Source organism: Magallana gigas, chromosome 6 (genome assembly GCF_963853765.1).
Source record: "Magallana gigas chromosome 6, xbMagGiga1.1, whole genome shotgun sequence".
In the NCBI taxonomy this organism is placed as follows: domain Eukaryota; kingdom Metazoa; phylum Mollusca; class Bivalvia; order Ostreida; family Ostreidae; genus Magallana; species Magallana gigas.
The window spans coordinates 9761685-9775930 of NC_088858.1; the positions used below are offsets into that span (position 1 = coordinate 9761685).

At 34.0% G+C, this 14246-nt stretch overlaps 2 protein-coding genes across 4 annotated transcripts; one reads left to right on the forward strand and one right to left on the reverse strand.

Moving 5' to 3' along the window:
- Positions 1–161: 161 nt before the first annotated feature.
- Positions 162–6464, reverse strand: LOC105327894 (uncharacterized). Of its 2 annotated transcripts, XM_011428574.4 has the most exons (11): positions 6440–6464; positions 6161–6257; positions 6026–6067; positions 5845–5921; positions 5657–5728; positions 5447–5573; positions 2612–2706; positions 2313–2381; positions 1692–2220; positions 1046–1417; positions 162–816 (listed from the first exon to the last, which is right to left on the reverse strand). In XM_011428574.4, the coding sequence occupies exons 2-11, from the start codon at positions 6192–6194 to the stop codon at positions 434–436; spliced, it is 1800 nt and encodes a 599-aa protein (XP_011426876.3). In that variant the 5' UTR covers positions 6195–6257; positions 6440–6464; the 3' UTR covers positions 162–433. The 2 variants fall into 2 exon arrangements, with proteins under 2 accessions (XP_011426876.3, XP_065944170.1); XM_066088098.1 differs by lacking the exon at positions 6440–6464 and having other exon boundaries at positions 687–816; positions 1034–1417; positions 6161–6418.
- A 69-nt stretch (positions 6465–6533) lies between these two features.
- Positions 6534–10796, forward strand: LOC105327878 (uncharacterized). Of its 2 annotated transcripts, XM_066088099.1 has the most exons (11): positions 6534–6690; positions 6782–6823; positions 6985–7061; positions 7156–7227; positions 7627–7753; positions 8032–8126; positions 8311–8379; positions 8465–8609; positions 8794–9171; positions 9459–9830; positions 10098–10796. In XM_066088099.1, exons 1-11 carry the CDS (start codon positions 6663–6665, stop codon positions 10478–10480), a joined length of 1788 nt encoding a protein of 595 aa, XP_065944171.1. In that variant the 5' UTR covers positions 6534–6662; the 3' UTR covers positions 10481–10796. The 2 variants fall into 2 exon arrangements, with proteins under 2 accessions (XP_065944171.1, XP_065944172.1); XM_066088100.1 differs by lacking the exon at positions 6782–6823 and having other exon boundaries at positions 6541–6690; positions 10098–10795.
- The last annotated feature ends 3450 nt before the right edge of the window (positions 10797–14246 follow it).

Sequence of the window (14246 nt, forward strand, 5' to 3'; positions counted from 1 at the left end):
AAGTTTTTTCGGATCGCAAAAAGATATATAGAAGAGCACTTGAAAAATATGTTCTTGTTGTGTTTGAGGTATAAAAATTTACACATGAGGTGTCAAAAACTATTTCAATGTATGTCAAGAAGTGCAAATTGAATCTACTTTAATCAATAAAAATTTCTTCGAAATCTGACAAAAATTGAGACAAAAACCCTTTTAAATATCAGTCTTGTTTTCAATGAAATACACAGGGAAAAAAGAAAAGTTGATATACTTTTGGCACGTTAGTGTATACATGTGTACGCTTTATACTTTACAATACTCTGATGTCGAGAGCCTCCAAAAGCAGCGAGGTCTACAGCTTTAACAGACAACTAACGGACTGCGTTTTGACAAAGCTAATTTTTTAGAAATTGATCAGTCTTTATTGGATAACCAACCTCTACAAACAGAATATTCAGAGTTCAAATAGCAGAATGCCAAAGAAAAGAGTCTGCCCATCATCTGCTCCCCCGCTTTGTATATTAACGTAGACTTGATCCCCAGAAGCCAGCTCCAGGACGGTGACAGCAGACGTGTCGTCATAGCCCGAATGGCGGCCGTCAGACCTTGTCTCCACTTTAACGTTTCCGTTCACTGCTAGAGCGGTGTTCACAACAGACCCCGCCGCTTCTATATTGTGTAGAAATACGTACACGCCGTCACGATCCGCAGTGAACTTCCCAGTGCTCGTCGAGTAGCCGTGGTGATAACCCGAGTGAACACGATTAAAGACGATGGGGGAACGGGTGGTGTCTCCACTAAGATGTGCAAGAAACGCTGGATATCTTACTTTGGAAACTAAAAAAGAACATATTAAAACATGTTTTAACGCACTCTTTGGTAGTTCTTTCAATACCGGAAGACTTTAACCTTTGGAAACCTCGCTAATATTCTTAAACATAACTTCATCGATACGACTGCCACTGAAAAAAAATCGAACAATGTGGCCTTATGATCTGTAATTGCTCTACAGTGCATATACACCCTAACATAGTTCTTGCAGTCAATACTAAACAGCTCTACAAACCATTTGCATCATCCACCAGCTGCCATCCAGCAAACACAGAGGAGGTTGTCATTCTGCTTGCATGTGTATACACGTAATCGCCGCTATTCAACCAGCCGAAAGTCATGTAGCTGGCGCTGTCATATAGTCCACTAGCTGAGTCCACCCATATCTCTGGTTGATCGTTACCATTGCTAAAGGAGAAATCGCAGGTATATTCATGATTTCCATATATAACAGCCGACATCATGAAAACGTAAAGACCAGAACGAGGCGCCACGAATCTTCCAGTGGAGGTGGAGTATGCGCTGTCTGTGTCTAAGGTTTCGTTGTTAAAGATTATGGTACTGCCCGTAACTTCTCGTGACAGGGACGCAGAAAACGCCGTATCATCTGAAAAAAAAGCGATTGTATCATACTCGAAACCGTATGAGTCATGTATTAAATTACATGCTTATAATTATATGACATGAATAATATAATACATGTCCGTCATTTATTATTTGTCCATATCAAACAGTTTTGTTCTGTTATTAAAACTTTACAGATCTCAAGTTTTCATCATCCATATAACTCACGTAGCCTAATCATGATTATTTGTCGTCTCCTCATGTCAATTTTCGCTGATTATAATTTACTTAGTATCCAATAATTTTTCAAACATTACCGGTGTTATTGATCTTCCAGCCGGAAAAGATTGTATGCCTTGGTTCTGAGCGTCCAAGAATGACCTTGACTTTTACTTTGTCGTTCAGTGTCAGGTTTTGGACTGCAAAGGAGGTGGTAGTGTCGTAATATGAGGACGCTTGGTCGGCCCTTGACAATGCTTGTTGTACACCATTCACAAGAAGCACAGCTTCCGTTCTTTGGCCGTACGTCTCTATGGTCCAGGAAAATACATACAGTCCGGGGGTGGGTACAGTGAACACCCCTGTGGTGTTGTCGTATCCCCCGCCGACGTTTGTAATCACGTGGTCAAAAATAACCACAGCGTTATTTGTAGGACTGTAGGCGACAGCGTGGAAGGCAACGTGATCTGGCATACTAGTAGCTGGTTTGTTGACGTTGTTGACGGTGGCGTTGGATGCTGTAGAACAATCAGCGTTACACAGATCCCCGTCACAGCAGTGAATACACAGCCCCGACAGGTCACGCCTCCTACCGACCACAGGACCCGTGAAATGGGGGAGACAACCCTATAAGGGAACACGTTTATATATATCATTGTAGGACCTAACTTTATTGGATTACTTGAATACACAATGAACATTCACGGATCGCAACTTACCATTATGGATTCGCATTTGGATGTGAAATACCTTTTACCAAAGACGGATTTTTCGTGTATAAAACATTTCTAAAAGATTAAAACAGTGCATGTATATGCTTTAAAATCAAAACAGCGCCAAAATATATCCTAACTTGTGCGATTACTAGCAAGTTGTTAGTTCTGAAATGACTTAAATTTGTATTAATACAAAACTCATTTAATCTTGGTAAACATATTCAAATATTAATAAGACATTATATGTGATTATGTTTGGTGCACAAAAAAGATGGTTGTATTAGCTATATGATTGGACTTACTTGGTTGAGGTTACAGGGAGTTACTGTATGGCAATCCCTTGGATCCGACACATTCTCACAGTCAAAACAAATAGGTCCCCGGGTGGCTGGGTATTCTAGAGAACAAAGTATATGTATTAAGGAAGGAGTCTTCTGGTTTTTGACTTGTCAAACGTAAATTTGATTAAATGTTCATTAAATCAAGACAAAAGGAAATTAAAATAGTATTAATATATTTTTCTTTCTTTCTTTTATTATCATACAACTCGGATAGAAAAAACAATCAATGTTTAGAATCTAACACGGAATATATTTTTTGCGTAATATTGGCATAGGAAAATATCACATGTTTCGCAATTCAGAATTGCTGCAGATTAATGAGTCTGTTTTAGCATTTTAAAAACAATAACATTAATGTTGGATTTTTTTTACTTCTGTGAACTAATGATATGATACTTGGGTTTAAGAATATGTTTTTAAAATATGATTTGCCTATCAAATTACATTTTTATAAGCTTTTTAAAGCGCCCATTCTATACATTGATTTTTGTGAATAAATCACTAAAATCAGTTTTTCTCTCTGTTTAAATGGTCAATATATTAGCCTTTTTGTCAATTCATATCTTTATATAAAGTCTTTATAATATATAAAAATCAGAAATATTTCATCATTCGAAGCATAAAAAAATAATCAAAATTTCTTTAAAATTTAAGAAAATTAGAGAAAAATGCGGGCTAAGCTATATCAATTTTAGTATAAATATTTATTCCAATTATGTAGTATAAGCTGATAGACATTTCATTGAAGAATAGAATCTTCAAATCTTCAACAAATGTCTACAGAACTACAAAGAGCTACACTTATTTTCATCATCCTTTACGTTGAGGAAAAAGGTAGTGACCTTGACCTGGCCCTTATGCAAAAACAAAATAGTCAAATTTGATTAAACTGATAGAATCATTTGGTAATATGATCCGTTTGACTGTGTCAAAATTTCATGAATTTCTAATTATAAGAAGTATGTTTGATAACGAGGAGACTCCTTCCTTAAATCACGGGTAGTCAATAGTGAAACAATGAAGAAGAGAATTGCGTTATCTGACAATGGACTAGTATTCTACTATAACTATAATTTGAGTCCAATAAGAATAGCTCGGAAGTAGAAAATTGAATTTGTTCTATACTTTATTGCATTTTGTGACTTGCAACCGATTAATAATAATGATGATCTAATCAAAATTATTGCAGTACTAAATAATAAAAATATATACAATATATTTAGCTTTCAATTTAGACTAGGTACTTGGTAATATAAAAAGATATGTATGATTCATTGAAAAGCTTAGATAACTTTTAAGAACATTATGCCTAGCTTTTAATTAACGCATTCACTAACAACAAGAAACGTGGTAATTTCTCAATTTCGATTATGACAACAGAAATAAGAAGAGCTGCATGAAATTTCATCATACGGAAGGTTTCACGCATCATAAGTCATCACCTATCAATTTACAAGTCATTAAAACTCATCCAAAAATTGCACACGTAAACAAACCGAGTTGTTTTGGACATTGGTTAAGTGTCACGTGATTGCAATTTCTTTCTAAAAATAGTTACAGTGGTATTGACACACTGGAAAAAGAATGTGAATTTGAAGATATTCGATGTCTGTGGTAAGAAATATACATTATTCTACTACAGTTATTGCCGAGATCAAAGAGATGCCGCGGATATTATTCTCCAATATACCACGAACGTCATCAGTAAATTATCAGATCAGAAATACCTATTTGTCTCAGAGTGACCATGAAAGTACAATTTCAAACCGTAAAAAGTCTTAAAACTATGTCAATTTCACGTGTTAGTTCCAGTCAAAACGATGTGTATTGCCTCAAATGTTTATTTTTAAGAGATCAATGCTGCTGTTCCTAGGACCTCCCTAGCACATTTTCACTGCGTGTTTTTACATAAAATATATAACGTGTAGTAGTATTAATCGTATTAAACTGCCCATAAAATATTAGGATTATAACTCAGATATTTTATGAATAAGTAAAGAGTATTAAAAATCCAAAGAAAGATTCTGTCGTCTGCATGTGATTCCTTTGATCGATACACACGTAAACATACTAACAAAACCATTGGGGCTACACGGAACAGCCGTCAAAATGACTTAAATCGTCTCTCTATAGGAGAAACGATCTGTAGAAATACTGGGCTGTTAGTAGAATAGAAATAAAGTTCTTGTTATCGTGAATGTTGCAGGATAACCTCCTCGGTCTCGAAATGTTGTTTGAAATATAAAAGCCTCGGCTAACGCCTCGGCTTTTATATTTCAAAACAACATTTCTCGACCTCGGAGGTTATTCTGCAACATTCACGAAAACTCGTACTTTATTTCTCAAATAGAAAATGCATCTTAATAAATATATAGTTCTTGAAGACATCATGTTTCAATGAGAGGCTTCTGGCTCATGATGCATGCCATGCGGCAGTATTTACATTATTTTCGTGTTGGCCCAACGCTTAATTCTTTTTTTCTCTTTGTAATTTAATTTATTTACTTTAAAACACCATAATTTTTCATCTTCTCATATGATATACCGGTATGGAAATCGTGTAAAAAATCTATATTTGCTAAATCACGGGTTTGTGCGTCACCATGTCCCTTTAAACAAAATGAATACTTTTGACTGGTTTAATACTTAATCCTGGTTTTATTTCATAAAAAAAAATTTCAAAATAGATCTTGCTTGTAAATCCACAAAAATGAATGGTACATATTTATTTATATTTATATAATCAAGCACATTTTAGAGAACCAGCGAGCGTGTATCAAATATCCATGGACTTACTTGGAGAGCCACAGCCATAAGCGTTACAGATATCTGAAGTACAACAGTCTCTGCACTGAACTACGCCGTCTATGTACTGACTTCTCTTGGTACTGACCACTGTTCTATTGTCCACAGCAGCGCATTCCTGAAACAAATATTATGTATTGTTAATTTGTCTGGCAAATCTTCTATTTCATTTCAAAAGCATTGTGTGCGGTTTTTATTCACCTGTTTAGGATAGCATCCTGTCCAGTAGCCTATGTCTCCATTGTCTGCCCGGTACTGCTGCACTGCACATACCTGTTCAGTTAAAAAAAAATTAAAAGTATGATAAATATGAAATACAGATGTGGATGTGTATTTGATAAATGTCTTATCTTGATTGCTACAATTCCTACAAGTACATACAAGCATACCTCCCCATCCTGACAGCGTTCAATTTTGTTGCAAAGTCTGGGCTCAGTAACATCGGAACATCTCAGGCACATTAAACCTTGAAGATATTTTTTTTTTCAGTCGATAAGGTTTTTTGCGAATGAAGCATAAAGGCACATATCATATGTACGTAAAATTGAATGTTCATTTTATTATACTCACCGTAAACGATTTTGTTGGTAGAAAAGAAAACAACAAATAAAACTGAAAGAAAAAAGAATGAGTTTTGAATACTCCAATATTAAAGTACATTGAAAATCTTTAAATATCATTAGAAAACACCAATAAGAAACTCACATAAAGATGTTTGCATTACAGAAATTATACACATATCTGTCTATTAGAGGTCGTTCAAATACTTGAGAGATAAGCAATGAAAATAGGTAGACTGGACCTGTAACAGTTATTGCGAAATAACAGCGTATTTTACAATATGGACTGAAAATTGCAAAATTTAAAACAAAAGGAACGAGCGTCTACGCCAACTGTTGATTTCAAACAGCGATTATATCCTGAAATTGTAGATCTAATATTATTTTGAGACATAGAAACGGCCATTACCAACTCAATACCTACATCTTATCAAGTGGATTTAATTCCACTGAGGACAGTACTAGTTGTACGAAGGTATTTAGGGATTACGCTGATAAACTTAACAGGGGCAATAGAAATTATCTGACAATTTTTCTTGAAACATACAAATAACTATGACTATGATGAGATTAATATGAGTCCATTGTGATTATTGCATTAACGATTTTTCTTTGCGCATGTATACTAGGACCTTAAAAACAAGACCATGAAGCGCCGATTGGTAGAGAAACTTTGTAAGTTTTTCATATTTTTATCTTTTTATTTCTCGGCATACTGCTATTCGATCTTTTTTATAATCAGTCTTTAATTGATTTATAATTTCAGTTAACTTGGTCGGTTTGTGCATTGCAATAAGAAGTGCCAAAGGTAAAAGTTCAAGAACAGTATTGACGATCCATTACATTTTATTGTCGTAAACTAGTATGTTATCGCGTTGTCAACTATCATGTAAAGTATAGTTTTATGATATAAACGATTCGATGACTGGTACACAATGATTCATTTGCTTTTAATATTGAACTAAAAAGGTTTGATGTGTTTGAGATGTTCCGATGTTACTGAACCCAGACTGTGCAACAAAATTGAACACTGTCAGGACGGAGAGGTAGAAACTTCTATGTCAATATCTGTACATTTACATATTTTTGTGTACATGATAGATATTGGCTATGCTAGTATATTGTTCTCATAACCAACAGGTATGTGCAGTGCAGCAGTACCGGGCAGACAATGGAGACATAGGCTACTGGACAGGATGCTATCCGAAACAGGTATTCTCAAACTGATCAAATGTCGAATTGAATACAACATTAATGAGACAGGACTAGTAGCTTTTTTACGTTTCTTGATAATGGTAGATTTCATAGCCTAAAGGAAAAAAATACTATGGATAAAGGAATGAATTTTTAACTCTGTCATGTAGAAAAACTATTTATACATAGACCCTTTAGTTTTCTCCATAGATACTACGCACTTGGTCTGATTTGTTAATACCAACATGTTCTACCTTTAATATAAACAACTTATTGTTCATATTTTTTCAAAAATATCAATAAATGTGTCTGATCAGTTTCACGAGTTATTTATTGTAAAATAATAATGACAAAAATATTATAGAGTTTACAAACAACAAGCAAAACAATAGTATGTTATTATAACTGTACTTACAGGAATGCGCTGCTGTGGACAATAGAACAGTGGTCAGTACCAAGAGAAGTCAGTACATAGACGGCGTAGTTCAGTGCAGAGACTGTTGTACTTCAGATATCTGTAACGCTTACGGCTGTGGCTCTCCAAGTAAGTCCATGGATATTTGATACATGCTAATGTAAATGTGCATATTATTTCAAACAACATGCAATTCCTGTCACTCTTCATATTAAAATGAACATCAACAATAATTATTATTGTTTTACAATAAATCATTGAAAATCTTCCGCATCTTCATCCATGTGTATGAATTATCAAACCGTGTTAATTTGGAACCTTGATTAATAAATTAAAATAAACATTGTAGCTATTCCAAACGTACTGTACAAACGTATTTGTAAACTTATTTATCTCCCTTCTGTTAGAATACCCAGCCACCCGGGGACCGATTTGTTTTGACTGTGAGAATGTGTCGGATCCAAGGGATTGCCATACAGTTACTCCCTGTAACCTCAACCAAGTAAGTCCAATCATACAGCTAATACAACCATCTTTTTACGTGCAGCAAACATATATAATGTATCCTTAATATTAAAAAATATCCACACAAATTTAATGAGTATTGTAAAAATACAACTTCCGGTCAATTTTGGAAATGTTTTGATTTTAAAGCATATACATGAATAATCTTAATTTTTTTTTAGAAATGTTTTATTCACGAAAAATCCATCTTTGGAAAAAGGTATTTCACTTCCAAATGCGAATCTATAATGGTAAGTTACCTTCCAAGATTGCTCATTGTGAATTCCAGTAATCGATTAGATCCTAATATGTGATAATGAACGTGTTCCCTTAAAGGGTTGTCTCCCCCATTTCACGGGTCCTGTGGTCGGTAGGAGGCGTGACCTGTTGGGGCTGTGTATTCATTGCTGTGACGGGGATCTGTGTAATTCTGATTGTTCTACAGCGTCCAACGCCACCGTCAACAACGTCAACAAACCAGGTAACATGCGATATTTACCAAACAGTAGATGTAGTTGTGTTGTCAACAACATTGAAATGTACGACCAGTTTTAGCTATCATTGCGTTGGTGATTAAATCATTCGTTAATATCCGTATATAGAGAGCTACGTGTAGGTTATTGTCAATTTAAAGTATTAAATTTGCTGTAAATCTATTGTTTTAGCAATGCCAGATTACGTTGCCTTCCACGCTGTCGCCTACAGTCCTACAAATAACGCTGTGGTTATTTTTGACCACGTGATTACAAACGTCGGCGGGGGATACGACAACACCACAGGAGTGTTTACTGTACCTACCCCCGGACTGTATGTATTTTCCTGGACCATAGAGACGTACGGCCAAAGAACGGAAGCTGTGCTTCTTGTGAATGGTGTACAGCAAGCATTGTCAAGGGCCGACCAAGCGTCCTCATATTACGACACGACAACTTCTTTTGCTGTTCTGAAACTCAGTTTAGGCGATGAAGTAAAAGTCAAGGTCACAAAGGGAAACGCGCTAGCAAAGCATACTTTGTTCTCAGGCTGGAAGATTAACAAAACTGGTTTGAATATTTCTTTTTGGAAATATGACATATTGGTATCAAATCCTATTCTAGAAAACAAACGCTTGATTTATAATTGCATATAATTTCATGCGTTACTTTTTTTTTTCTCTCTTTTTTTTTTTTTTTTACAATTTTTAAAATTAACACCTGATTTTATTGACATGTCTGTAAAATCATAATTAATACATGTATATGATGTTGAAATATCATACTTAGTAGTTACTCTCTTTAAAAAAATACTTAAATATGTTTAAAGACTCCAAGAATTCTCTTTCTTAAAACAGAAGATGCAGCGTTTTCTGTGTCCCTGTCTCGAGAAGTTACTGGCAGTACCATAGTCTTTGACAACGAAACCTTGGACACAGACAGCGCATACTCCACCTCCACCGGAAGATTCGTTGCGCCTCGTTCTGGTCTTTACGTTTTCATGATGTCGGGTAGTACCTATGGAAACTATGAGTACAGCTGTAAACTTCACTTCAGTAACGGTGAATCTCAACCGGATGTGTGGGTAGACTCAGCCAGCGGCCTCTATGATAGTAGCAGTTTAATGAGTTTTGGATGGTTGAATGCCGGTGAATATGTGAATTCCGAAGCCAGTAAAATGACCAGCCATTCTGTGTTTGCGGGCTGGCAGCTGATAGATGATTCAAGTGGTAGGTAGAGTTTTTTCCAAACAATATTTATCGATGGTTCATTTCATGGTATATTTTACTGATATATAAATTCTTGGCACCTAAGTTGGCAAATGAATAATTTTATAATTTTATTAATTTCATATACATTTTCTATGAAATTAAAAGAATAATTTGAATTTCAAATTGGAAAAATGACAAAAAATCAAAGGGATTACACATGCATATAGACAATCAATATTTCTTGAATAAAAAAAAATATCATGATTTTTTATGTTTTGCTTGCAGTTAATAAAACAACCTACCCCCTATTTCTTGCCCACCTTTACTCCGACTCTTCGAGAACTCCTATCGTTTTTAGCCGGATTTACTCCAGCTATCACCATGGTTACTCGGGTAGCACTGGTATTTTTACGGCAGATCGAGATGGAATTTACATATTTCTTTACAACATAGAGGCTAATCGGGGACTAGTTCGGACTGATTTGAGGGTCAATGGAGTAGAAAAGTTCGAGACGAGATCTGATGGACGCCATTCTGGTTATGACGACACTTCCGCAGTGGCTGTTTTAGAATTGTCGTCCAATGATCAAGTCTCAGTTGGAGTAAAATACGGGACGGTGGATGGGGGACAATCACTTTTCTTTGGTGTACTGCTTGCTGAAACATAATGCATATCAATTGTATATGAAATTGTGTAATAAAACAGTACTACAACACAACAATGTAGTTTTGCTGCCTTGGAGGATTAACAAGGTTGCCATAATCATTGAAAATCCTTTTTTTAAAAATATGTGGGTAAACTGTTCATAAAAATGAACTTTCTATAAAAGTATAATTATTTTTTGAATCAATATAAGGCATGTTTTTCAAAGCTAACAAACATACATGTAAACTTTCTGTTGCTTGTGCTTCCTAAATAAATGGACCATAAGAAAATATTGACATTCAGTGTATTTGCAATGGAAATCTGCGACGTTCAATTTTCTATGAGTAAACTTTGCCAATTCATGCGCCTTGGGATCAAATATAAACGTCTTCACGTATATTTATTTATCTAAGATTAAATAAAACTTTAATTCTTGCATAATCCATTTGATGTGTAATTTTGAAAAACAATTATTAATATATATCTGTTCCTTGATAAAAAGATTGTTCTCTACATGGTTTCTGGCATCATATTTTTCGTCTTGGAAGCTAGCTAAATAACGTTAATATGGGTGTTCCAGCATTCTCCTAGATAAAAAGATTTGATATAAATAAAGTTTTTTGTCTGCACTTTTAAGTTTCTCTTTAAAACAGCAAGTATACGTTTAGATTAACCATTTATGGATCTGTTTGTTGAGAAAAAAATTAATTTATGTTTTTTTAAATTGAAAACTTAATTACAATTCTATTTAATAAATATTATATTAATTTTAATTTGGCAAAAGTAGTATTCACCACCGTTTAGTATTTGGTAAATTAGACCAGCGTAGCTTGCCGAATAGACACTAAATATTAAGATTTCTTTGTTAAAAGTTTTTCTTTGCTAAATGAAAAATAGACTTTTAGTACAAGTTTATTATTAAACAAAGTAAAAGAGTAAAACAGTAACTATTTCGTAATTTAATATTCCTTTAATCATCGTTTTAATTTAGAACTGTCGGACTTTAAGTTTTAAAATATTGATCTGCCATTTTAAACCAACCATGACGTTTGTTTGAAAACAATTCGACACAATCTTTTCATGTCTGTGCACGCAATGTCTAAATCAACTTGCTGTCATGTTGTAATTTGAATTTCCTGGGTGGGTGAAAATACAAAATTTAAAATATAACAATTTGTAATGTTGTAAATTTTACATTTACACCCACTCAGGAAATTCAAAATTTACCATAAACCATATCCAAAAAATGTGTATCTTTTTTACGTTGACCAGTAACATTTTGCAACATACGAGTTAATGTTTTCGTATTTCATTGTCTAGTCCGATGTTATAGCATATACTTTTTCCCGCATTAACTTCCCTTAAAAAAAACCCCGAACAGGATTAGACTTTTTCCCTGGAAAGGTGACGTTGTTATTCAAAATTTCCCTAAGGCAAACTTCCCAGAATCCAATTTCTCTTATGAAAAACTATACTCTAGTCTGTCCCAGGTTACCATTTCCATCACTTTTTTTTATTTTCCTAATAAATACACATTCTTGTCAGTGAAAAACAATTGAAATCAATATAAGGCAACAGTTCTAAGAATTCTTCTCCCACAAGTTCCCTCTTTTTACCTGGAGAAATTCATAGGAATAAAAATATAGCATTTCCAACGAAGATTTATGATTTGGAAAATCTGATACCTTTTTACATTCGGAAATTCTCGGGACTCCTTGCAGAATTTTTCGACATTATCATCCGGGAACTTTATATGTCGTTAAAAATCCAAATCCCCGTAGACTTTATATATTTTGTTGCGTATTAAAATCTGAAGCGATAGAGGGGCCTTTTAAAACAGAAAAAATGGACTTTTTTCATCGTGGTGGATGAATGTAGATTGGGCACAGATATATTTATCGTAACTCCGTAATATTCAGCAAATGGTAGTCGAACCAAAAACTTGGAAGAGAGAATAGTATAGAATATAGGCCTAAATGATAATACCATCCTGTCCCTTTGTATTTTAAACTATATATTCATATCCGGTTCGAATACCTGTATTGGATTATTTACTTGACTTCAGTTTTATATTTCTTTGATTTGTGTTGGATTTTAATGATCAATATTATCATTCAACTTTATTAATTCACAAGAGAAAATTATTTGAATTATATAATTTTTAGCTAGAATACATTAATCACAATTGTTGTGCCTTTTCATAATACTCTCTTACATTTGAAAAAAAAATGTCTCAGACATTTGATGTTTCGATTTGTAAATTATCAAAAATTCTAAATTCTAAAACCTATTTTGTATCTATTTAATTTGTTAAGTAGATGATTTTATGGTGTGGCTTTTTCATGTCTTATATGAAGTCGACTTGTTATGAAAATATCTTTTTGATAATAATTATAGTCTTTTGATGAAATATTGTGCATGCATCTACCTGTGATACGTAGTTTAAATGTCCTAGCGCGAAAACCAAACAACTTCCCCAAAATAATTTTTTTTAATTCTTTTAATATCGCATAATCAAAGCATTTCGAATTGAAACGCCATAAAACAGAATTGGTAGGTAGGTAATACATATCTCTGGACAATAGAGCCGAATTGTTCTGATTGGATTCCACTTTTTCAAAAAAATACTATACATAACCTACATTTATTAGTTTTATGGTACAGATGAACTATGTGCATCTTTGTCTAAAATCAAAAATCACACGACATAAAATGATTCACCAGCTACTTGTATACAAGGGCCCCGTCCCGTGATTGCACTTACCTCTGGAGAAGATCAAGATCACTTCCTTTAAGAACAATCAGGACACTTTATCTAAATGGCTGGCTATGAAGTTTCAGTTTCGACATTTTTTTTTATGTTTTGCAATCTTCCAAAGTCAAGGGTTTCTTATCCGCTGATATCTGCATAAATATTCAAGAAATTTTTATGTTGCTATGATAAAAATGGTCGAATGACATGATTTGTTAATTGATAAAAATTAAATGATGAATATCCTTTTTTTAAACTCTACTGATTTCCATTTTATTTCCGTATAATTGATATGATTCATTGCTATTTTATTTGAGTTTTTTACCCAGGTTCTTCGGACATTGGTCGCTTATCCTCGATAGTTAGAAAATGGGTATTTCAAAGGAGGTACTTGTTAAGCCATATCTTCTCTAGCCAAGGGTTTCTTATCCGCACCTCCCCTCACAAACGGCTTGGACCAGAAACCCTTGACACGCGAAGGTGCTTTTGCTACAGAGACGTCTATTTATCAAAATTGAAACCTTTCCGATAAATGATTTTAAAATGAATCTATAATACTTTATCAGAAGTACATGGAATATATAGCAGAACAATTATCATACAGGACAACAACGATGTCGTTTTGAGTCAATCAGGGTCTTTATATAGCTTTCTCACAAAAAATGAGTAACACACTTTTCCTCCCTATGATCTTTTTTTAGCATTAACCTATTTAGTAAATCACTATTTTTGCACAATATTTTACTACATACATCCCATATTGCAAAAGACTCGAGTATTTAGAAAATATTTACAATAATTAAAGTATGAAAGAATAATTCAGAAAAAAAAAATTCATGTCATGGGCCTTAACGCGCGCACTTGAGGTATTTGACCCTCAATGGAAAACCCCAAATATTTACTTCCTTAAGTAGAGTCATTTAAAAAATCTTATGGTTAAGAAGACTGCTAGACTTTGAGCACCTTGCAAAACGCTTAAAATTACACTCAAGTCTTGCTCTCGTAAACACTTTGAAGAAGACCTTATTTTATATTC

Excerpts from the sequence above, each read along its gene's own strand:
- LOC105327878 (XM_066088099.1), top strand. The coding sequence starts at position 6,663 with ATGAAGCGCCGATTGGTAGAGAAACTTT. Across the intron at positions 7,754-8,031 it reads TTACGGCTGTGGCTCTCCAA|AATACCCAGCCACCCGGGGA; the intron begins GTAAGTCCATGG and ends CCCTTCTGTTAG. Across the intron at positions 8,380-8,464 it reads CCAAATGCGAATCTATAATG|GGTTGTCTCCCCCATTTCAC; the intron begins GTAAGTTACCTT and ends GTTCCCTTAAAG.
- LOC105327894 (XM_011428574.4), bottom strand. The coding sequence starts at position 6,194 with ATGTGTATAATTTCTGTAATGCAAACATCTTTAT. Across the intron at positions 6,068-6,160 it reads TGTAATGCAAACATCTTTAT|TTTTATTTGTTGTTTTCTTT; the intron begins GTGAGTTTCTTA and ends TTTTTCTTTCAG. Across the intron at positions 2,382-2,611 it reads CTCCCTGTAACCTCAACCAA|AAATGTTTTATACACGAAAA; the intron begins GTAAGTCCAATC and ends TTAATCTTTTAG.